Here is a 22962-nt window from a genome sequence, read left to right as displayed (position 1 = left end):
CCCATCTTCTTCTCCACCCCTCCCCCTCTCCTTCCTCTCTGTCTCTCTCTTCCCCTCCCGCAGCCAAGGCTCCATTGGAGCAAAGTTGGCCCCGGGAGCTGAGGATGGCTCTATGGCCTCTGCCTCAGGTGCTAGAATGGCTCTGGTTGCAACAGAGCAACGCCCCAGATGGGCAGAGCATTGCCCCCTGGCAGGCATGCCGGTGGATCCCGGTCGGGTGCATGCGGGAGTCTGTCTGTCTGCCTCTCCGTTTCCAACTTCAGGAAAAAAAAAAAAAGTAAAATTTTCTAACTGCTCACTGGTTCCACAGTAATGGTGATTTATAAAGTAGGGAAGTAACTTTACTTTATAAAATTTATAAAGCAGAGATACAGCAAGTTAAAGCATATAATAATAATTACTTACCAAGTACTTTATGTCAGATTTTCGCTAAGTTTGGCAGAATAAATCTTTATAAAACAACTTACTATAGTTAAATCTATCTTTTTATTTATACTTTGGTTGTTCCACTACCGCCCACCATGAAAGCTGGAACATCCACCAGTGGGCGGTAGGGACCAGGTTGATTACCACTGCTCTAGACAAAGGGATCACAAGCCCCTCCTTACCCACCCCAACCAGTATGTGGTTTGGTCTATAAAATCAGCCAGAGAATGGTAGGGACTTTCTACATGATTTGGGATTGTGCCCCATGTAGCTAGCCGGCTAATTAATAAACTCCTCAAAAATTCATTTGGACTTGGTGTCTCTATGTAACCCACAGATTTAAGTACAGTACTTTACAACAAATCAAACAACAAACATTTATTGAGCACTTAGGATAGATCAGGTTCTGGCTAAAAAACTTTAAACCCCTCACCACTTCACCATCCCCCTTCTTATGGCTGGGGACACAATGTGTTCAAACCCAGGGAAAGGAGGGAATCTAGGCTCTCCTCATACAGGTGACAGATACTGAAAAAAGACCAACCCCCTTCACCCTGGGGCTCCCCTCCACTTCAGTCGTTTCTCTTGCTTATTAAGTAAGAACCGATATCACTTGCTGGTCTGCACAGCTGGCTGGTATTCAACGAACATCCTCTGAGGCTTCCCAGCTGCCCTTCTCTGTTTTGCCTGTCCTTCTGTTTGCAATGACTGCCATGTTCTAAGTCATGTAGGTTTTACTCAAATGTCACCTGTCCATGATGGTTTCCGGGAAACCCCTTCCTTCCACACCGAGCCCACCAGGATTGTGCACCAGGCTGCAGGGTCTGAGAGTGCTAATGCTTCTCTGCATGCCCAGGAGTGAGGGTGCCTCAGCTAGTCTAATTCTTCTGCATTGTGCCCAGTGCAGAGGCGTTAAATAAGGAAATGGAAAGGCAAATAAATCTGACAGGGAATATATAACACTTGCAAAGGGAATGGAAGAATGAAACACAGGATAGAAAATCAAACTTTTTGAAATTAACTTTTTAGACAAAGGGTCAGAAAACTTTTAGTAAAGGATTAGATGGTAAATATTTTAAGCTTTGTGGACCACATTCCTTCTTTTGCAACTACTTGACTCTGCCTTTCAGAGGTAGTAAGTAAACAAATGTAAGCCCTGGCCAGATAGCTCAGTTGGTGGGAGCATTGTCCGGAAGTGATCCCTGGTCAGGGCACATACTGTTTCCTGTCTCTCTCTCTCTGAAAAAAAAAAGAAAAAAAAGAAAAAGGTAAAACAAATGTGTGTGGCTGGGATCCAAGGATATGCTGAAATTTGAAGTTCATATAATTCTTTTTCTTTATAATTTTTTTTTGTCTTTTTCTGAAGTTAGAAGTAGGGAGGCAGAGAGACAGACTCCCGCATGCACCCCACCAGGATCCACCTGGCACGCCCACCAGGGGGCGATGCTCTGCCCATCGGGGGCCTTGCTCTGTTGTAGCTGGAGCCATTCTAGCACCTGAGGCAGAGGCCATGAAGCCATCCTCAGCTCCCGGGGCCAACTTTGCTCCAATGGAGCCTTGGCTGCAGGAGGGGAAGAGAGAGAAAGAGGAAGGAGAGGGGGAAGGATGGAGAAGCAGATGGGCGCTTCTCCTGTGTGCCCTGACCAGGAATCAAACCCTGGACTTCATTCGCCCTGGGCTGACGCTCTACTGCTGAGCCAACCCGCCAGGGTGAAGTTCATATGATATAATTCTTACATGTCATGAAGTATGATTGTTCTTTTGATTTTTCTTTTAAACCATTCAAAAATGTAAAAATTATGCAAACTTGCAGATCATACAAAATGGTCTGGGAGGCAGGATTTGCTCAGTGGGCCCTGATGCACTCTACACCAGTAGTTCTTACTGTTTTAGTTCAAAAATACTTTGTAAATCTAATGAAAATTATGTACTTCTCTGGGGAGGAGGGGTGGGTCAAGATATCTCCACACTCATGCATACAATTTCCAAGGGTTCCATGGACATCATTAGGAACCCGGGTTCCACAAAGAGCCTTTCCCTTTGTCTAAGGTACCCTGGTGGGAGAAGGGACAAGCAAGGAAAAAAAACCACTCTTATACATGATTAGTGGGTCACCCGGTACTGAGCCCTTTATCTAATAGCCATAAATTATGCTTTTGGGTTCAGAAATAAGCCACAGAAAATAACTTTTCCCCATTTGAAAACATTGAGTAATGGAATTTGGGAAGTCTGCCAGGACACTCACATGAGTCTGGCATCTCCCCTGCCCATTTCCAGATCAAAGGTTTGTGAACCCGTATCCTTCATTACTTTGTCATCTCCATAGACCATGGTGTACTCTGTGCCTTGTGAGTGCCCAATAAGACAGTTCACCAGCAGAACACAGCAATTTTTGAATTCTAACAGATACACACTTCTCTTCAATTCCAGTTTTTCTTTAGGATTTGGAATTAGGAGGAGACAGAATAAGGGTACATATCCCAGCCCAGAGCTGAGATCATGACCAGATGTCAGTGAGTCATGAAAAAGATATAAGGTCCCCAATAGCTCAATTGTACTTGTTATTGAAAGATTTAAGTCTCCTTTTAAACCAGAAAATCCCCAAAAGCAGGATTAGCAATTCTACTTTGCACTACATGCTGATTGTATTCCGCAAAAACAGAGCAGCAACTATTGAGTAGATTTTGGTTATGTAATGGTTGGGGGAGGCGTAGAAGAGGGACTGGGCAGGCAACCTGACCTCCCCTTGAGACAGTGACTGCCTATCCCAAGTTTGACACAATGATCCAACCAGCAATTCTAACTTCTGGAACAGGGTTTGTACAGGGGAATATGGAGCAACAGAGTAATTTCTGGACAAAATAATAGGTCACACCCATGTGGAATCTACTGTGTGCCTGCCAAGATCTGTTTTAAGTAAGTGCTCGACATAAAGCTCATGACCCTGACGTGGTAGGAACATTAGAGTTCATGTTTTGCAGACAGGGAAATGACAGTGCACAGAGGTTAAGTGACTCGCCCAAGGTCACGCACTGAAAAGTGCTGGAGCCAGGATTCAAGGAGAGCGGCTGGCTTTGGATTTTCTGCTCCCAGCGGCTCCTTCTGTAGAACCTCTACCCTTACCATGGCAAACATGCTAGTTTCACCCTCTTGCCTATTTTCAGGGTAAAATTTATCAGCCTAGGAAATCTATTCATTCCTAGAGAGTGTGTTTAACTGAATAACTAAATGTGATAAAGCAAATCGTATTTAAATGCCCTTTTAAACTTGCTTTTGAAAGTCAGGGAATTCCTTGGTAAAGTGATTGTTACCTTGCAAACAATAGGCACTTAATAAATGTCTTTTGACTGACATCAATGCCCCTGATTTGCATAAATGTTTCTTTTGGTATATTGAAGTGCTTAAAATAAGGTATGCATTACTAACTAGAAAGATTATTGGAGAGAAGACTGCTTCTATGAGCAAGTGCAGACGGAGCAGTGATTAATTCAGTGAATCACCCAAGGAAGCAGGCGTCCTGCCAGCGCCGGCCGCGGGCGTCATGCCACTCTGCTCTGACAGGGATGCCAACCCTCCCAGGGCTGCTGACAGATCCCTGAGGACAGGAATGGGTGTGATCTGCTCCTTTCTTGTAGGTGTCACTAGCTTCCCGGGTACTTCAGTTCAGTTCAGTTATCCCTTGTGTGAAAGTCCCAGACTCTGTTGTCCTTATTTTAGAGACCAAGAATCATCTACTGTTCAGAGGAGACATAGCAAGTCTTTGTCTAATGTGTCCCCTAGGAGCAGAGGATGGGGTGGGGTAGGTTATGAACTGGGTGTGATGGGTCCTCGGGGCCATTAAGAAGCTGTGGGGTTGGGTCACCTCCATAAAGCTTTCCCTTCCCAATCTTCCAGCTTCAGGACACAAAATTTGCAAATGACTGGCAGGGGACAGAAAACAGGAATTGTAATGCAAGTTCATTTTGAAGGCCATCTTTGATAATACTGATTATATATAAACTAAGACACACAGTGTCACATGTGTAATGTACCTCATCTATCCATCCACCCACACATTAACTATCCAATTATTCTTTAAATATCAATTGGGCATTTGCTATGCCTCAGGCACCCTGCTAGGCACTGGCCATGTTATTGTAAGATTGGCCCCCACCTGCAGAACTCATCTTACTTCCATTCAGCAATGTGAGCACGGCTCTAAATAAAGCAGTTAGAGGATGGATAGTTCTACATTATGTGTTGTTTTCTTCCAGACACTTTGAGCTCTCAAACTCTCAGCATGAGTGATCTCTACAAAAATGCAGAGTAACAAATCCGATCAACGTGAGCTGTAAATCAGTGAGGGTGGTAAGGAGCCTCACCCTGATTCAGGTTCAGGTTCTGGGCACTGGCAGGGTGACATGGTGCCCTTCTCTCTCTTTATCAGGAGGTGCCAATTCCTAACAAACTGCAAACCAGCCTTATCCACCTGGAGGATTTTTCCTGCTGGAAGCTCTATGGTGAAAGGTAATGCCTACTAGGAGAATTAGTGACAGGCACACGGGTAGAGGAGGAAAGAATGGTGCTGCTCCTGGCAGGGCTTCACACTCCAGGAACCCGTGAAATACCAGGTGACAGGGCAGAGGGCCCGGGCAGTTCACTAAGGGGGAGAACTAGCCTGGACTAACTTGGCCTTGCTGGGTTTTTGCATGAGGCCAGAAAATGGAGCATCACCCTGTATTAGAATGCTTTCCGCAGAGAGGATCTCAAGCCTGGTTTCAGCAAAGCTGGGACCTTATTGGTATTAACAGAGACCAGAGCTGGATTTGCATTTCCTATACAAAATATCCTGTGGCATTTCCAAAAAAACTATGCTTTGGTAAAATACTATATATTCCACACAAATATCTGAATGAGGCTGCCCTACTGTGAGCATCATGTAAAAACTACAAAGAACTACAGAGGGCGAAAAATAATTCCTTAGAACTACTGACGTTTCCTGAGCTCAGCAATTCACCCCTGCCCTTTGGAAAGTGATTTCTAAGTGGGGAGGACTCCATTTCTCCATCTGTGAAAGAACCGTGAAAATGACACCAGAGGGAATACGCAGGAAGTAAAGGAGACATGAGCAGACACCAAGCACAGTCCCAGCGGTAGAAAGCACTCAATCGATTTTAACTCAATTATTCTATTATGCTGGCCGAGCAGGTGCTAGCCCGTCTTGTTACTGGCTCCCATGCTAACTTGCTGTGTGACCTTGAGTGAATGGGTTTACCTCTCTGAACCTGTACTCTCCCGTGTCTCAGCATTGTTCTGGAGCCCCTGCAGGTTCTGTCTGATCACCTGAGACTCCCAGGGGAGGAAGGGTTGAGGGCTGGGCCTGCGACCTGTGGCACAGCCTTCCATTTGTCTGCTGCATGCTCTCTCACTAAAACTAAGTTTTCTGGGTCTTCAGACAACGTTTGCCAACCACTGGTGAGGTCTAAAGCCGCTGTAGATCTAATATTCTTCAGAGCAGGCGCTCGTGGTTCACCCTGCCCTCAGACAGACGTGGGCTGTAGACCGCGAGTTCACACCAGGCCCTCCCGCTCTTTCCCTGGAGAGCCCTGGACCTTTCGGTGCGGTTCCTCCCACGCAGGGCTCGTGCAGGGCTCCGCCCCTGTGCAGGGCTCCGCTGCCAACCTACCTGTCTGATCTGCATTCTCCAGGACACTTTCTCAGTTTCCTGGGGTCATGAAAACCCACTTCTCCCCTCCCACCTCCTGGAATGCCTGCAGCCTTTTGTTCATACCTCTGTCACATTTGCTCTTGGAGTCATTTCACAGAATGTTTTATATCCCCCACCCGATCATAGGTCTAATAAGGACAGAAACTCACCCAGAGGACGTTTGTGTGTATGAACAGTGGGTGCTCAATTGATGTCGATCAAAGAGATGGCTGGGTGGGACCTATCAGATTTTAGAACCTCTGGGTGAATTTTTATACCCTTGGACAAACTCAGAAAAAAAAAGTACTTTTAAATGTACTGATAACTAGTCTCCCTCCAGAATAAATAGGTTAATATAAATATTTCTAAACAAGTTAATGAGTTAGTGACTACAAAGCAAAGCCGACAGCATGCCTGCAGTAAACGCAACTCCGAGAGACTGGATGCTTCCATGCCGCACTTATGACAGGTCAGGAATCTGAGGACACCAGCTGAGTTTGCACCAAGGGAGTCACCTAACCGAGTGCTTACAAGCTCTTTTTTTTTCCAAGTCAGAAAGACAGGTATGAATACAGAATCCTACTTGGTCATTTTCTTAAACTCTACGTCTCATGTTCTTATCTGTAAAACAGGCATATATAATAATAGTTGTTAGAGAGTTACTTTAAAGATTGATATAATAAAGCATGTGACAATGCCTGTATCTGGCACATAGTGAGTGCTCAATATGTACTAGTTATTATTTAAAAGCAACAACAAAACCAATATAAATAAAAAACATGAATCAGGAGCAACTTGACAGCCCTCAACTGCATGCAATACGGTGGTTATCTTTACAGGAAAATAACAAGGGCGCTTAATGGCACCATTTCAAACCACCCAGTATTGTTCATTAGAGGAACTGACATCATGAGGCACATGAGCATCATGAGGTTTCCTAAATTTAATCCACAGTTTCCCTGAAATTTTCGAGTTCTTAAGAGGACCCAGAAAGCCTGTGTGATCTGACCTTACTCACATCACTCTCCTCTTCACTCAGATGCCGACCACGGTCGCCCCGTCCCCCTTGCGGTTCCTGTAATGAACCAAGCGTGTTCCCTCTGCAAGGTCCCTACACTTGCTCCTCCTCTGGCTGGAAACGGTGCCCCCAGCTATCCATGTGGAGAGTTCTCCCCCTTTCTTCACATCAGTGTTGACAGGTCACCTCATCAGAGAGGCCTTCACTGAAATCCTTCCCCCTCCCCGGCACAATCACTGTCACCTTTGTCCTGTTTTGGTTCTCTTCACAACATTTGTTACCACTTGACATTTTACATATCTCTTTATTTGTTTCCTTGGTTCTTGTCTGCCTACCCTACCTTGAGTGTAGGTTCCATGACAGCAGGGACTCTTCCTGCTCTATTCATTGTGCCAACCCATCACTGAACCTGTCCAGCACAGAAATGTACTCAACAAAGAGTGGTTAAGTGAAAGAATGAGTGACTGCCAGCCTGGGTGGCCCCATGGGAGGATACCACTGAGTCTGCTATTCATTTTTAAAGTGTTCCCCACGGAGCTATGCACCTACCCACACATCTGGGTCAAGAGTCTTACCCTATTAACACAGAAGCAGGAGCAGGGATTTGTACAGAATCTGTAATGACGGGATCGTCAGTATTTACGACAAAGAACTTTACAGTTGGATTCTCAGCTCCTGCCTAGGAAGAAACAATGATGGAATTGGTATTGACGAAAAATCATTGCACAAGTTTAAAACTGTACAAAACTCTCTGCGTCACAGCCATAAACTGGTAACAGTCAGATACATTCGAACAATTTGATATAGATAAAATGAACATAAGGGAAGGTCATGAAATGCAACCTTTTCGTGTTTGGGCAGAAACATAGACAGGCTCCAAGCACCCCTGTTTAAATAACATACATTTATAATTTATGTATACTTTATGCAAACAAGAATCAATTTCTTAAAGCCATTCGATATTTTGCAAATATACCCTGACTCCAGAAGACAAGAATTCTTCCCAGTGGTCAGCCAAAGACACAATCCAACAGGAAACTATTTTCCCTGAGCCGAGAGCCAATGATGCTAATTAGGAAGCTGTCATTTTCACTCCAAATACAGGTTCACCATGTTGGAGCTTTACAATAAATAGCATGATAGAAATTTATGAAACCTTTTAATATACACAGATAGATCTGCAACGGATGAATTAGTTAGAAATAATATATATTTAGTAAGAACATTTTATGGTTTGTTTGTTTTTTGCCAAATTCACTCATCAAAAAATAACATTTCACTGAAAATACATCACCATATTTAATCTTTTTTTTTCTTTTAACTTCCCCTGTCTTTCTAAAATGGCATCTCTTCATAAAACAAATTCAGTGAGTTAGTAAAAATAAAAAACCTTTTTCCAAATTGCTTATAGCTAAAAAACACTTTACTATTAGACGGTCCTATGGACAATACAGTAGCCATTATGATTATGACACTAGTGAAGAATCGAGACTCCCTTCTACACTCCCCTTTCCTCAGCTTACACTGCCGAGAAAGCTCTGCAATTTTCATAAACATGCGTCGGAGGGGGAGAGCAGCCTTGAAAACCAAGACATGACACTATTATTCCAAATATAGGATGTGTGAAATGAACACAAGTGCCAAATCTATAATAAAACCACTAAAACTAGTCATGTATCTGTTAATTAGTAAGTAATACAACCTGATATATAATCAAGCTTTTCAACTTCATCTAGGGCACATTCCAACTTCCACAAATGAGATGAGCTAGTGATTCAATTATAGCCTCTCTTTCCCTCCATTTGAACATTTTCAGTCCCCCTACCTCTTTCTAAAGCATTTCCCCCATCTTTTTCGGCTTGTCATTCCTCAAAGTTTTTGGAGAAATTACAAAACCTTAAATCACACTCTTTCCTGGGATAATAAAAATACTTTAAAATTGCCAGATGCTGTTGACTTCAGCAAGAGTAATCACAGCAAGCTGTTGAAGAGAGACTGACAATATTTTCATTAGTGGGAAAGGATTAAATGAAACTATTCTCCTCCCATCAAATCACAGAACCACTATATGAACAGGAGCACAGACCTTTGGATATGGAATCTTCATAGTCTTGGGGTATTGCAGTGACTCATCAGAGTAGACAGAGAATTCAATATGTGGGACACTGGTGTCATTAAATTGGGCATATGCTAAAAAAGTGCCGTTTGGAGACCACCACAGCGCGGAGTGGGTATTGAAGATTTCCTCTGAAAAAGGACAGAAATTGTTCTGTTACAAGAAGTAGCTAATAAAAATTGGCTTTGGCATTCAAAATATTGTTCTCATTAGCTTTAGTAATTACAGTAGAGTTCAACTAATGAACCACTTTGCATTTGCTGGGCTTCCAAAATCATAGTCATACAAGTGAATAAAAATAAAATTTTCAAGGATAGATCTGGATTATAAAAATAAGTGACCCATAAGACTGTTGTAGAATATTTAGCACACAACATTTAATATAAGCTCTACATGTTTTTTATTTTATAATCTACTAATTTTATGCTGCAAAACATACTAAAAGTAAATTGCACACACAGGGTTGATTTTCTTTTTAATTTTTAAACAGTCAGCATGCCAGCATACTCTCCCCAGCTAGGTAGGTGGTATGTGGCTCCATGCTATTAAACCAATATGGTGCCCAGAGTGTACTACTCTTGGCACAAATAAGGTATGGAAAGGACGAATTTAGAATGGCGAGCTGCACCATGGAACCCCTGTTAAGAAACATCTCCTTTGTCTAGGCTAGAAACTGAAGACTCCCTTGGATTAATTGCCTCCTCTGTTGTATAAACTGATGGGTAAGAAAACAGGGTCAAAGAGGGATGCAAAGGGAAAGAAGAGTCTTGATTTCCAAAACACTGTGGGACTCATTCTCGATCTCTGGCAAAATGAGCTCCTTCTCATGTTTATTATGCAGTCTATCCATGGGACTTCCAAACTCTGGCTCTTAAAATGCCAGAACCTCTTTTATCAACTGGGAATGGAGCATTCAAGTAGATGAGATAAAAATGTTTAGTCCTCTATGCAGACTTAATCCACAAATCTTGTGTTCTGCACCAAGTGTAAAGGTAAAAACAAAAGCATAGAAACTCAAATCTTAGAATTAAGAAACCGCCTGACTAGGCAGTGACACAGTGGATAGAGCATCCAAGTAGAATGCTGAGGACCCAGGTTCAAACCCAAAGGTCACCAGCTTGAATGTGGGGTTGCTGGCTTGAGTGTGGAATCATAGACATGACACCATGGTCACTGGTTTGAGCCTGTCATTTGCTATTCCTTGTATTTTCTCTATGGAAACACACTTCATTGGCCTCTCAGAGCCTGGACCTCTCAGAATTTTAAATTTTGACATCAAATTCTATCTTCTGGCTTGATCGGGCAGAGGCACAGTGGGTAGAGAATTGAACTGGGACACAGAGGACCCAGGTTCAAAACCCCGAGGTCACCAGCTTGAGCACGGGATCACTGGCTTTAGTGTGGGATCAAGACATGACCCCATGGTCACTGGCTTAAGCCCAAAGGTCATGGGCTTGAAGCCTAAGGTCACTGGCTTGAGCAACGGGTCACTGGTTCAGCTGGAGCCATTCAGTCAAGGTATATATGGGAAAGCAATCAATGAACAGCTAAGGAGCCACAATAAAGAATTGATGTTTCTCCTCTCTCTCCCTTCCTGCCTGTTCCTCTCTCTCTCTCTCTCTGTCTTTCTCACTAAAATAGATAGATAGATAGATAGATAGATAGATAGATGTAAAAATGAATTAAGAAACCATTTATCCAAATCACTTTTCTGATTATTGAGTCTTCATTACAAGTTTCTTCCAAATATTTATTTTCAACAATAGTAGTAGTAGTTACAGTATTAATAACAATAATAAAATAATAACTATAATGAGCAGTTGGCATTTAATGAATTCAGTAGACATTGATAAGCAACTGACATCTAGTATCTCAGTGAATCCTTGCAATGACTCTATGCAGACAAGCAAAAGGAAGCAGTTAGGCTTAAGGAGAATAAGTAATTTGCCCAGGATTATATAGGCAATGATTGAGAGAATCAAGAATAAATCTAGATTTGTTTGGGGTCAGTCTATCTTTTTCATCTCTATGTTGTCCCTTCCTGTCTGTCTATTTTAGCACATCTAGTAAGAGAAAACCTTCTTTTTGGTAAGGTAGCCTGCTTACCCTTTGACTGCTTTATACCTACATTGTCCACTTACATTTATGTAGCAAGTTAGAATTTACAAAACACTATTCTAATTTAGTCTTAACAAAGATGCCTGGGTGAATCTATTCAGAGCCCATTTTACAGAGAAGGCAAGTAAGGAGAGAGGGATTCAGTGAATTAGGGTGCAGGCCTTGTGATTCCAAGTCAAGGAGGTTTCCTGCTAAGAACTTTTTATATACTGAGTTGATGTCTCAGTCCTTGTGGCTTCACTGGTTCTAGTAAAAAATCAAGATGCAATTACATAAAATTAATATAATTACAGCCAGGTTATGGTTTTAAAATTTCTTGTAAGTACAGGTGGCAGGTAGTGTTCTATGTTTTGAATTGGCGGTTATTTGTAATACAAAATGTATTTTTCCATAGTGGTGATGTATTAAAACTGGAGGGCTTTCAGTCAAGATGGTGACATAGATAACCACAGTATTGCATCCTCCTGCAACCACATCAAAATTACAACTAAACTACAGAACAACCATCATTCAGAACTGCCTGATATCTAGCTGACCAGAAGGGCTATAACCAGGGATATAAAGAAGAGGCCACACTGAAATTGGTAGGACAGGCTGGTCTCACACACATGTATGGAAGATAAAAATTGGGAAGGACATCTCAGCTGCAGAGGTCTCCCTGAAGAGCGAGGGGTCTCAGCCCCACATTAGGCCCAGGAATCCAGGGCCCAAAAGAGAAGTCCCCATAACTTCTGGCTGTAAAAACAGTGAGAATTGTGGCTGAGTGAAACAGAGGGCTGCTGGAGTTCCAGGCAGTTCCTCTTAAAGGGCCCAAACATGGGCTTTCCCAGATTCACTCCCTCTGGGGCAGCAGCTCAAAAGGCATCAAGAATGTATGAGGAGAACTGAACTGTCAGATATAAGAGTAAGAGCTAGAGGGGCAGCTGTCTCCCAGAAAAAGGTGTTGGCAGAGGCCACTGTTCTTTTTCTGAGCCCTTCCCCCACAGAGCTGACAGGCAGATGCCATATCTGAGTCTCCATCAACCTAGCTCACACTATTTGCCCTGTCATGGAGATTGCTGAGACTTTGCCTTACCAGTTTTTTAGCCCACCCAAGCTGTTTCTAGTGGCATTTCCATACAAAGGGCCTGTCTTGGTTCATGCTTTGGATTTTTCTAAAATCTCTCAAACAAGCAGCATCTGGCCTCAACATGCCATACACATACTTCCTGCTAGGTGACCTTAGATTGAACATGAGTGGCAGCTGGCCGTGGTTTGAATGAACCACCTCCAATCCCAGCACAAGTAGCAGCCATTTGAAGATTGTTATGTAGTTCATATCGGGTGGCCCTGAGCAGAACACAAGCATTAGCTTATCTTAGCCACACCTCCTGGGGAGACTGTGCCACTGGACCCTAGAGGACACTTACTAAACTAAATGACTCTACCAAGCCTGGGAGGTGCAGCAGCTCTACCTAGTGCACAGAAACAAGCACAGGGAGGCTGCTAAAATGAGGAGACAGATACATGTCCCAACTGAAAGAACAGAACAAAACTCCAGAAAAAGAACTAAACAAAATAGAGACAAGCAATCTACTAGATGCAGAGTTCAAAAATACAGGTTATAAAGCTGCTCAATGAACTTAGGGGGAAACTTAGTGAGAACTTCTTTTTTTTTTAATTATTTTTAATTATTTATTTATTTTAGAGAACATAGAGACAGAGAGAGTTAGAGAGAGAGAGAGAGAAGGGGGCAAGGAGCAGGAAACATCAACTCCCATATGTGCGTTGACCGGGCAAGCCCAGGGTTTTGAACTGGCAACCTCAGCATTCCAGGTAGACACTTGATCCACTGCGCCACCACAGGTCAGGCCATCTTTTTTTTTTTAGATTTTATTTATTTATTTTTAGAGAGAGAGAGAAAGAGAGAGAGAGAGAAGGGGAGAGGAGCAGGAAGCATCAATTCCTGTATGTGCCTTGACCAGGCAAGCCCTGGGTTTCAAACTGGAAACTTCAGCATTCCAGGTCAATGCTTTATCCACTGTGCCACCACAGGTCAAAAAAAAATATATATATATATATATTTTTTTTTTTACAGAGGCAGAGAGAGAGTCAGAGAGAGGGACAGATAGGGATAGACAGGAACAAAGAGAGATGAGAAGCATCAATCATCAGTTTTTCCTTGTGACACCTTGGTTGTTCATTGATTGCTTTCTCATATGTGCCTTGACTGCAGGCCTTCAGCAGACTGAGTAACCACTTGCTCGAGCCAGCGACCTTGGGTCCAAGCTGGTGAGCTTTGCTCAAACCAGATGAGCCCACACTCAAGCTGGCGACCTCGGGGTCTCAAACCTGGGTCTTCAGTATCCCAGTCCAACATTCTATCCACTGCATCACCACCTGGTCAGGCAGTGAGAACTTTAATAAAGAGATAGAAACCATAAAAATGAAAGTAGAAAACATAAAAAAGAACCAGTCATAAGTGACGGATACATTATAGGGAATCAACATGGATTAGATAGAACCTGAAGCAGAGTTTCAAACCACAGATTTGAAAGATAAGAAATCAGAACATACCCAATCAGAATAGCAAAGTAAAAAAATGTTGAGCCTGACTGGTGGTGGCACAGTGGATAATAGTGTCGACCTGCAATGCTGAGGGCCCATCTTCGAAACACTGAGGTTGCCAACTTGAGCACAGGCTCATCTGGCTTCAGTGCAGATGACTAGCTTGAGCACAAGGTTACTGGCTTGAACCCAAAGGTCACTGGCTTGAGTGTGTGATCATAGACATGATCCCATGGTCACTGGCTTGAGCAAGGGGATCTCTGGCTTGACTGGAGCCCCCTGGCCAAGGCACATATGAGAAAACAATCAATGAACAACTAAGGTGCTGCAACGAAGAACTGATGCTTCTTATCTCTTTCCCTTTCTGTCTGTCTGTCTGTTTCTCTTTCTCTGTCTGGCTAAAAAAAAAAGAATTCGAAGAAATAAGGATAAGAGGTCTCTAGGATAACTTTCAGCAAGAGCAAGGAATTGAAAATCTATGTGAAAAAATAATAATGGAAAACTTTCCTAACCTGGTGAGGGAAGGCATACAAGTCCAGGGATCACAGAGACTTCCAAACAAGAAAAACCCAAAGAGATCTACACCAAGACACATCATAATTAAAATGACAAAGGTTAAAAACAAAGAAAGAATCTTAAAAACAGCAAAAGAAAAGCAATTAGTTATCTATAAGGAAGCTTGCATAAAACAATCAGATGATTTCTCAACAGACTTTGTGGACCAGAAGTGATTGTTAAAAAATATTGAAAGTGTTGGAAAACAAGGACCTACAGCCAAGACTACCTGATTCAACAAAGCTATCATTTAGAATGCAGGAGAACAAACAAGTGTTGGTGAAAATGTGGAGAAAGGGAACCTTTGTGCACTGTTGGTGGGAATGCAGATTGGTGCAGCTACTATGGAAATCAGTATGGAGTTACCTCAAAAATTAAAAATAGAGTTGCCCTGTGATTCTGCTTCTGAAAATATATCAGAAGGAACCTGAAACACTGATTTGAAAAAAATATATGCATTCCTACGTTCATCACAGCATTACTTACAATAGTCAAGATTTGGAAGCAACCCAAGTACCCATCATTAGATGAATGAATAAAAAACTGTGGTACATTTACATAATGAAATACTACTTAGATGTAAAAAGGACATCTTACCTTTTTGATATAGCAGAGATAAACATAGAGAGTATTACGCTAAGTGAAATAAGTCAGTCTGAGAAAGACAAGTACCATATGATTTCAATTACGTGTGGAATCTAACGAACAAAATAAACTAACAAACAAAATAGAAACAGACTTTTAGATATAAGAACGGACTGACAGCTGTCAGAGGAAAAGGAGGTTGCAGGGCTGGGTAAAGAAGGTGAAGGGACTAAGAAGTACAAATTGGTTTTTACAGAATAGTCATGAAAATGTAAAGTACAGCATAGGAAATATAGTCAATAATACTCTCATAACTATGTATGGTGTCAGATGGGCACAAAACTTATCAGGATGACTACTTAGTAAATTATATGATATCTAATCACTGGGTTGTACATCTGAAACTAATATAATATTATATATCAACTATAATTAAAGAATAAAAATTATTTAAAGTAAAAAAAAAAGACTTCTGGTCACACTGAAAATTCTGAGAATGAAGGGACTATAGCTACAGACAATAGAAAACAAAGAGAGCATTCCCAGCGCTTCCTGATACAAAGCTGTCTGTGAGAACAGGTGTCTCTGCCACCCCTCCCCCACACTCTGACCTTCTTTATGTACCCTGGACTATGTGTTCTTCCCTGACTAGAAAACTTAACTTGCTCCCTGACAATTATTTTTTTGCCATCTTTGTCTCCCTCTCTGGTCTGAATTCCCTGAGAACAGCAGTTGAGTAGCATTTGTCTCTTTGAACCTAGTACCTGGCACAGTACCTCACAGGTGGTTGGCATTCAATGTGAATTGCACTGGATTACCTACACCCACAGGTCAACACTACTCTTTCAGGGGCGTAAGTATTGCATCTTCTAAAATTATTTTATTTGCTATCCTTTCTTATATTTGTTCTCAATAAAATTCTCATTTTCAGCTCTGAGTTAGGTAAACTGCATTCATACTAAAGAGTGAATGTCATATAATTAACTTTATACTAGGACATAAAGTATTATATATATTTTAAAATATATACTAATTAAAGTAATCATCAATTAGAAAATCATTAAATAAGACAAAGTGAAAACAAAGATATTAAGAAAGAAACTTAACTGGGGACATGGGGTTGGGTAGAGGGCTCCAGTCCCAGAGTGGAGGTTCCTCTAGGAATGGACCTTCACAGTACAGCACACGGACCCGTCTGCACCTTGCAGCTTTATTTGCTCTCTTACTTATAAACCTACAGACTTTTATAATGTACTTTATTTAGATCCCAACAACTTTTCATGGCTGGAGTAGACGGGGTAGATCTGATATATGGAGAAATAAGTGTGTTCCTTTCTAAGTAGGAACATTTGTAAATTTACAAAACCACTTGTGGGACTTTCTGCCTGGCCTGTGGTGGCTCAATGGATAGAGCACTGACCTGGAATGCTGGGGTCACTGGTTCAAAACCCTGGGCTTGCTTGGTTATGACACAGATGTGAGCAATCAATCAATGAACAATTAAAGTAAAGCAACTATGAGTTGATACTTCTCACTCCCCATTCCTCTTTTTCCTCTCTCTGTAAAATAAATAAATACAATCTTAAAAAAAAATGTAAGAATTTCCCTGTAGGGACCAAAATCTCATTTTTAGAAACAGGCCCACATTAGAGCTGTGAAGCCATTCTTCTGCTTGTGAATGGCTTAATTATAAGCAGGCAAAATGAGATCCCTCCAGCTATTATCTACCTTAGAGAAGACTTCATTTAGTGTTAGAGGTGTCTTTTTTCAGGGACCCAGCTGTTCCTGAAGAAGGTCACAACTTTGGGAAGAGGCTTTATTTACCCTGTTCTCATTGAGGATCCTTGTGGGCTGTGCTGTGCTGTCCATCAAGTGCTGAAGATGTTTTTCAATTTATAAGTGAGTAGTCCTAGTAAATTTCATTCTAAGTTTTAATCAAACACTGATTTTTGAGCCATGGAAATTTAACTGTCCTTTTTTTTTGTAAATAATATTATTCATTTAATTAAACTTGACTTGACCTAGAAGACAACCAAAATTGGGTTATGAAGAAAAACTATTTTTTAACTATATAAGGAAGAAATAATAGGATGAACTAAAGAAGAGTTTTTAATAAGCATGAAGCAAGTTTGTGAACAGTTTGGAACAGTCTCAAAATGCCTTTTACCTTGGCAACTCTAGACATGAAAAATGTTTTTAAAATATTTTCTAAGTCTCTAAAACATTTTTATAATAGTTTCAGAAACTCTTTATGCTAAAAGAAAAAATAGTTATTTTTATCATTTTTAGTTCTGTTTATGACCCCTGTTTTCCTTAAGCCTTTCTAATTATTTTTTCTTTCTTAAAATCAGGAAATTATAATCTTTCCAAGTTCAAATGAACACAAATCTTCTGTAAAACAGGCATTTTCTTTTCCTCTACTCCCCTCCAAACAATATTTTGTCATCTTTTGGAATGCTGTGGGAGTACTTTGCTTTCTTTAGTAACTTCTGGGGTAGGTAGGCCTGGTTAGAGAAACATCTGATGTTAATCTGCAGGCTTTTATGACCCGTCAAGCAGAGAAGCTACCTACACAGAAAGGCTCTTTGTAGAAGTAGACTGAAGACAAAGGAGCACTGAGAGACAATGAGGACATAAGCAGCACTAGCCACCGCTAAGAAATTCTTCTTCTGTGAGATACCTGTTATTGTGAGTGCTAAAAGAGATTTGATAACATTTTTAAAAATGCAATATTTTTTAATACCATTGAATTTCTCCCTTTTTAAAGAAATGTTTGACTATTTTTTTCTATTTTGATTTAAGAGAGAGAGGAAGAGAGAGAGAGAGAGAAACATCAATTCTCAATTTGTTCCACTTATTTACACATTTATTGATTGATTCCTGTATGTGTCATGATCAGGGATTGAACCCACAGCTTTGGCATATGGGAATGATGCTCTAACTAACTGAGCTACCTGGTCAGGGCCTATTTTTAAAAACTTACAGATTTTCTGATTTAAAAATACATTAAAATGTCTACCTTCATAAACCCAGTCAGTTATTCCATTATTTATTACATCTTCTTCCCCATTTGATGTGATTCTCCGACTTGATGCACTTGGTTCATTTTTAACATAAATATCATTGTTCCAAACATATGCCTAGAAAGATTAAAAAGAATATTGATATATAATAATATATATATCTATATATATTTTATTCTGAAGTTCAAGAAAACATTTATCAATTATTTTATCCTGAAGCAATATTGGTGTGCAAGTATGATTACATTAGGTTATCCTATTTGAGCAAAAGTCATTTACTTCTTCCACCCATATTCTTAAATTATCAGTGTACAAGTACACTACAACCTCAATTAATCCTAAAAACTCTCTTAATATATGAAAAGGAAGATACTCACAAATACCATTATTTGGAAGCTAAAATATATAAGAAGGCCTAGAAGACTGACCAATTCTATAGAATGGTGTGTGTTTTGCATTTCTTTTTGGGGGAGGTGACAAGGGGAATGCAGTTGCAAGCTAGGAAAGAGACGTTCACTACAGAGAAGCATTCCATCTTCCTGTTCAGATTCTTTGGAACTTGGACATTATCTTAGTTCTACAGAACATGAAGATATATCTGTAGTGACACAGAGAAGGTCACAGAACTTGCAGAAAGCAGGTGTGCTTTAAAAAAAACCCCACAAACTACAACAGCAGAAAACCCCGCAGTACAACAGAAAGTAGATTTTAAAAGCTTAACGAACGTTTTCCCGTTAAATAAACAGTTTCCTATTAGTTGTTCAGAGACTTTCAGGAATTGTATTTATTATGTTAGACTAGTAAAGTATTATTTGATAGTGAAGTTTTGGCTTTCTAAGTGCCTAATCTGTATCAGGATTAGTACAATACTTTTTGCATATGAGAAATTTGAGCCATTATTTTTTTGACAATAAAAGAGACTCACTAACCAATTTATGACCTTCTGGTGACCATGTGATCAACTGTGTATTATTTGGGATCCTCTCTTCTGTAATCAGCTGCCTGGAAGGAAAATAAAGGGAAACAATGACTAAATGAATAAATCAGAGTGAGCTTTATTGTTTTTAAAGTATTACAGTAGAAAAGAGTAATGCATTTTATGAGGAAGTCACTGACCTTTTATTTAAGTCATAAATGTCATATGAAGCTGTGTAGGAATACCTCCATTTCTATAAAAGCAAATAGACATTTTAAGCTTCTGTGATTATTAATGGTTTTGCCAGTTGCTATAGCAGCTCAAGATGAGAAACAAAGCAATGTAACATTGTGTAATTCTAAAATTTTATCTTTTCTTATACTTATCTAGATTCTTAGAATTTTGAAATCAGAGAAATATCTTAGAGACTATCTAGTATAGTCTGGACTTCATATGTAACTTAATATTTATTTATTTATTTATTTATTTATTTATTTATTTATTTTTTCTGAAGCCGGAAATGGGGAGAGACAATCAGACAGCTTCCCGCATGCGCCGGACTGGGATCCACCCGGCACACCCACCAGGGGGCGACGCTCTGCCCACCAGGGGGCGATGCTCTGCCCCTCCGGGGCGTCACTCTGTTGCGACCAGAGCCACTCTAGCGCCTGGGGCAGAGGCCGAGGAGCCATCCCCAGCGCCCGGGCCATCTTTGCTCCAATGGAGCCTCGGCTGCGGGAGGGGAAGAGAGAGACAGAGAGGAAGGAAAGGGAGGGGTGGAGAAGCAGATGGGTGCTTCTCCTGTGTGCCCTGGCCGGGAATCGAACCCGGGACCTCTGCACGCCAGGCCGATGCTCTACCACTGAGCCAACCGGCCAGGGCCTTGTAACTTAATTTTGATATCACCTCTGCCAAGGAGCCTTCCCAGGCCCACAGTGGGCTGAAGTGCCACTTCCTGTGCAAACATTATTCCTACCACTGAGCGCAGTATATTGAGTTTGACTGTTTAAGAAGAATACAAATTTTCACTTTGCAACCAGCTTACTAGCAAAATATTTAAAATAGCTATAATTCTATTGTTGGTGATGATGTGAAGAAATGTTTACTTTCATACATTGATCATGGAAATATAAAGTATTATAGACATTTTGAAAGCCACCTAAAAATATGTATTAAAATTGAAATATACCTACATCAAAAATTTCAACAACCATCTCAAAAAGCTCAAAAACTAAAAACAAACCAAATCCAAAGAAATCAGAAGAAAAGAAATAAGAAGGTAAAAGTTGTAATCAAATAAAAAAAAACACAATAGAGATAATTCAATAAAGCCAAAAATTGATTTTTAAAAGACTAAAAGAATTGCTAAGAGAAAAAAAGGAATGAATGACTAATATTGGAAATGAAAAATGACATACCACAACAGACTATAGACATTAAAAGATTTTTAAGACCCCCCTCTTTTTCCTTCTTTCCATCTCTCCCTTATCTCCTTCTTCTTCTCCCTCCTCCCTCTCCTCTCTAAAATCAATAAATAAGATATGAAAGAAAAATAAAAGATTATAAGACCTATTACAAATATTGTTTTTGCTAATAAATATTAAATATTAGAAAAAGGGAAAATTCCTTGAAAAACAAGTTATTAAAAATGAGACCAAAAAAAATTGAAACAAAAAAGAAAAAGGACTAAATATAAAAAACATAGAAGCCTGACCAGGTGGTGGCACAGTGGATAGAGCATCAAACTGGGACACGCAGGACCCAGGTTCAAAACCCCAAGATCACTGGCTTGAGCGCCGGCTCCTCTGGCTTGAGCATAGGCTCACCAGCTTCTGTACAGGGTCGCTGGCTTGAATGTGGGATCATAGGCATGACCTCATGGTCGCTGACTTGAGCCCAAGGTCACTGGCTTGAGTAAGGGGTCACTTTCTCTGCTGGACCCCCCCCCAGTCAAGGCACATAAAAGAAAGTAATCAGTAAACAATTAAGGTCCTGCAACAAAGAATTGATGCTTCTCATGTCTCTCCTTTCCTGTCCTTATCTGTCCCTCTCTGACTTGCTCTCTGTCTCTGTAAAATATATATATATATGATATATATAATTACAAGCTTGTATTTATGAAAAAGTGTTTATAGGTGAATGCAAATGTAAATTAAAAGGAATTACTTATCTCTATGTCTGTTTTCCCTACCATACTCCTGGAAGAAGGAAATTGAGTCTTATTCACCTTTAAATACCTAGAACTTGGTCTGGTACAAGCCACATAGTATGTATTCACAGAAGAAACCCAACTAATAGTCAAAATTTTACCTATAAGGATGAAATAGATGAAATAAGGTAAACTATAAGGGCAGAGCTGAAGCACTAGCTAGGGTTCCTAACCTTGAAGAATTTTTCCTTCTTATTATTTATCATCTCCCTAACCTCTCATGTTAACAAATGTTTGTTTATTTATTTATTGTTAGTGAAAACCAATGTTTTTAAAGTTGACTGATTTTTTTTTTCCAGACAGAGAAGAAGAGAGGGAGAAAGGGGGCAGGGAAAGAAAGAGAGAGAGAGAAAAAAAGAAAGACACACTAAATTCATTGTTCCACTTATCTATGCATTCATTGGTTAGTGCCCTGAGTGGGGACTGAACTTGCAAACTTGGCACATGTGGACAATGCTCCAACCAACCGAACTAACCCGCCAAAGCCTCACCCAATATTTCTTATTAAGTCCCTAGTTTTTTTCAAGTTCTACATTCCTTTTCAAATCTGGATTATTTTGACATACCTCATGCGTGTTTCTTGGAAACCTCTGAGTATAGTACTATATACTTCCAGAGCCAGAAGGTGTGGTAGAGGCTAATAACACTGAGAAATTTTGGAAGCTTTGAGATCATTTTAGGATAACTGATCCAGTCTAGGTTTTGAAAGGAAACCCAACATGTTTGCAATGTTCATCTTTTGAAACAAGCTTATTAATCTCTTTAGAATATAAACATTGACAAGCTATCCTCTCTGAGACATCATTAGGGAAGACAGACTCCCTCTCTTTGAGGAGCTCATAGTTGAATGGGGAATACAGACAAGTAAATTCAAGAAAAGAATCACAAGAGATGCAACAGAAGTGGGTGGGAGAGGCAGGAATCTATTAATGTAGTCACAAATTAGAGTACAAGGTTGGGCCAGGGAGGAGAACCCTACCTGGAGCTTTGGAGAGCACAGGGCAAAGCTTTGGAGAGGTTAGGCCCAAGCTGTGCTGAGCCAGCAATCAGATCAGGGTTGGCCATATGCAGGGCTCATCTACTTTTAGAGAAATGTAGAAATGTGTGTCTTAATGGTGAAGCAGAAATGATTAAATTTGAATAATTTTTAAAGCAAAAAAATATATAGGAATTTACTCCTTAAAAATTTAGAAATGTATTAATAATAAATTAAGCTTTAGGGAGAAAAAAAGCCCTATAGAAAAAGTGATTGCTGGGCTCAGTTTCTGTGGCAGAGGACTTCTACAAAGAGAAGAGGTCAACAGAGCATCGTAGCAGAGAAAAGTTGAAACACAAAGCTAGGAAAGATCATGTTTAAGAGCTTTGGAGTCTTCTAACCTGGATTCAGGTATTGCTAGAGACTGTATGTTCATGCTTCCCACCCTTAAAGCATATGTTGAAATACTAACCCCCAATGTGATGATATGTGGAAGTAGGGCTTTTGGAAGGTGACTAGGTCATGAGGGTGATGTCCTCATGAGTGGGATTAGTTCCTACTGAAAGACACACAAGCGGTTCTTTGCCCTTCCATCATGTAAGGACACAGAGAGAAAAATGGCTAACTATGATCCAGGAAGCAGGACCTCACCAGACACTGAATCTGTTAGCACCTCGATTTTGGACTTCTGAGCCTCCAGACCATGAGAAATAAATTTCTGTGGTTAAGCTACACAGTCTGGTATTCTGTTATGGCAGCCAGAATGAACTAAGACAGGTCTCCAATG

The 22962-nt window shown here is 40.6% G+C and overlaps 1 protein-coding gene across 1 annotated transcript in view; it reads right to left on the bottom strand.

The window, feature by feature from the left end:
- DPP4 (dipeptidyl peptidase 4) overlaps positions 1 to 22962 on the bottom strand; it is an 89621-nt gene that overhangs the window by 36281 nt on the left and 30378 nt on the right. The window contains exons 6-10 of the mRNA XM_066279193.1: positions 19191 to 19243; positions 19004 to 19076; positions 18071 to 18191; positions 9217 to 9377; positions 7706 to 7809 (exon numbers count right to left, since the gene is read on the bottom strand). Coding sequence (XP_066135290.1) covers positions 7706 to 7809; positions 9217 to 9377; positions 18071 to 18191; positions 19004 to 19076; positions 19191 to 19243 — 512 coding nt within the window. The remainder of the gene's footprint in view (positions 1 to 7705; positions 7810 to 9216; positions 9378 to 18070; positions 18192 to 19003; positions 19077 to 19190; positions 19244 to 22962) is intronic.

This window comes from Saccopteryx bilineata, chromosome 5 (assembly GCF_036850765.1).
Source record: "Saccopteryx bilineata isolate mSacBil1 chromosome 5, mSacBil1_pri_phased_curated, whole genome shotgun sequence".
In the NCBI taxonomy this organism is placed as follows: Eukaryota; Metazoa; Chordata; class Mammalia; order Chiroptera; family Emballonuridae; genus Saccopteryx; species Saccopteryx bilineata.
This window is presented reverse-complemented; position numbering and strand designations above follow the sequence as displayed.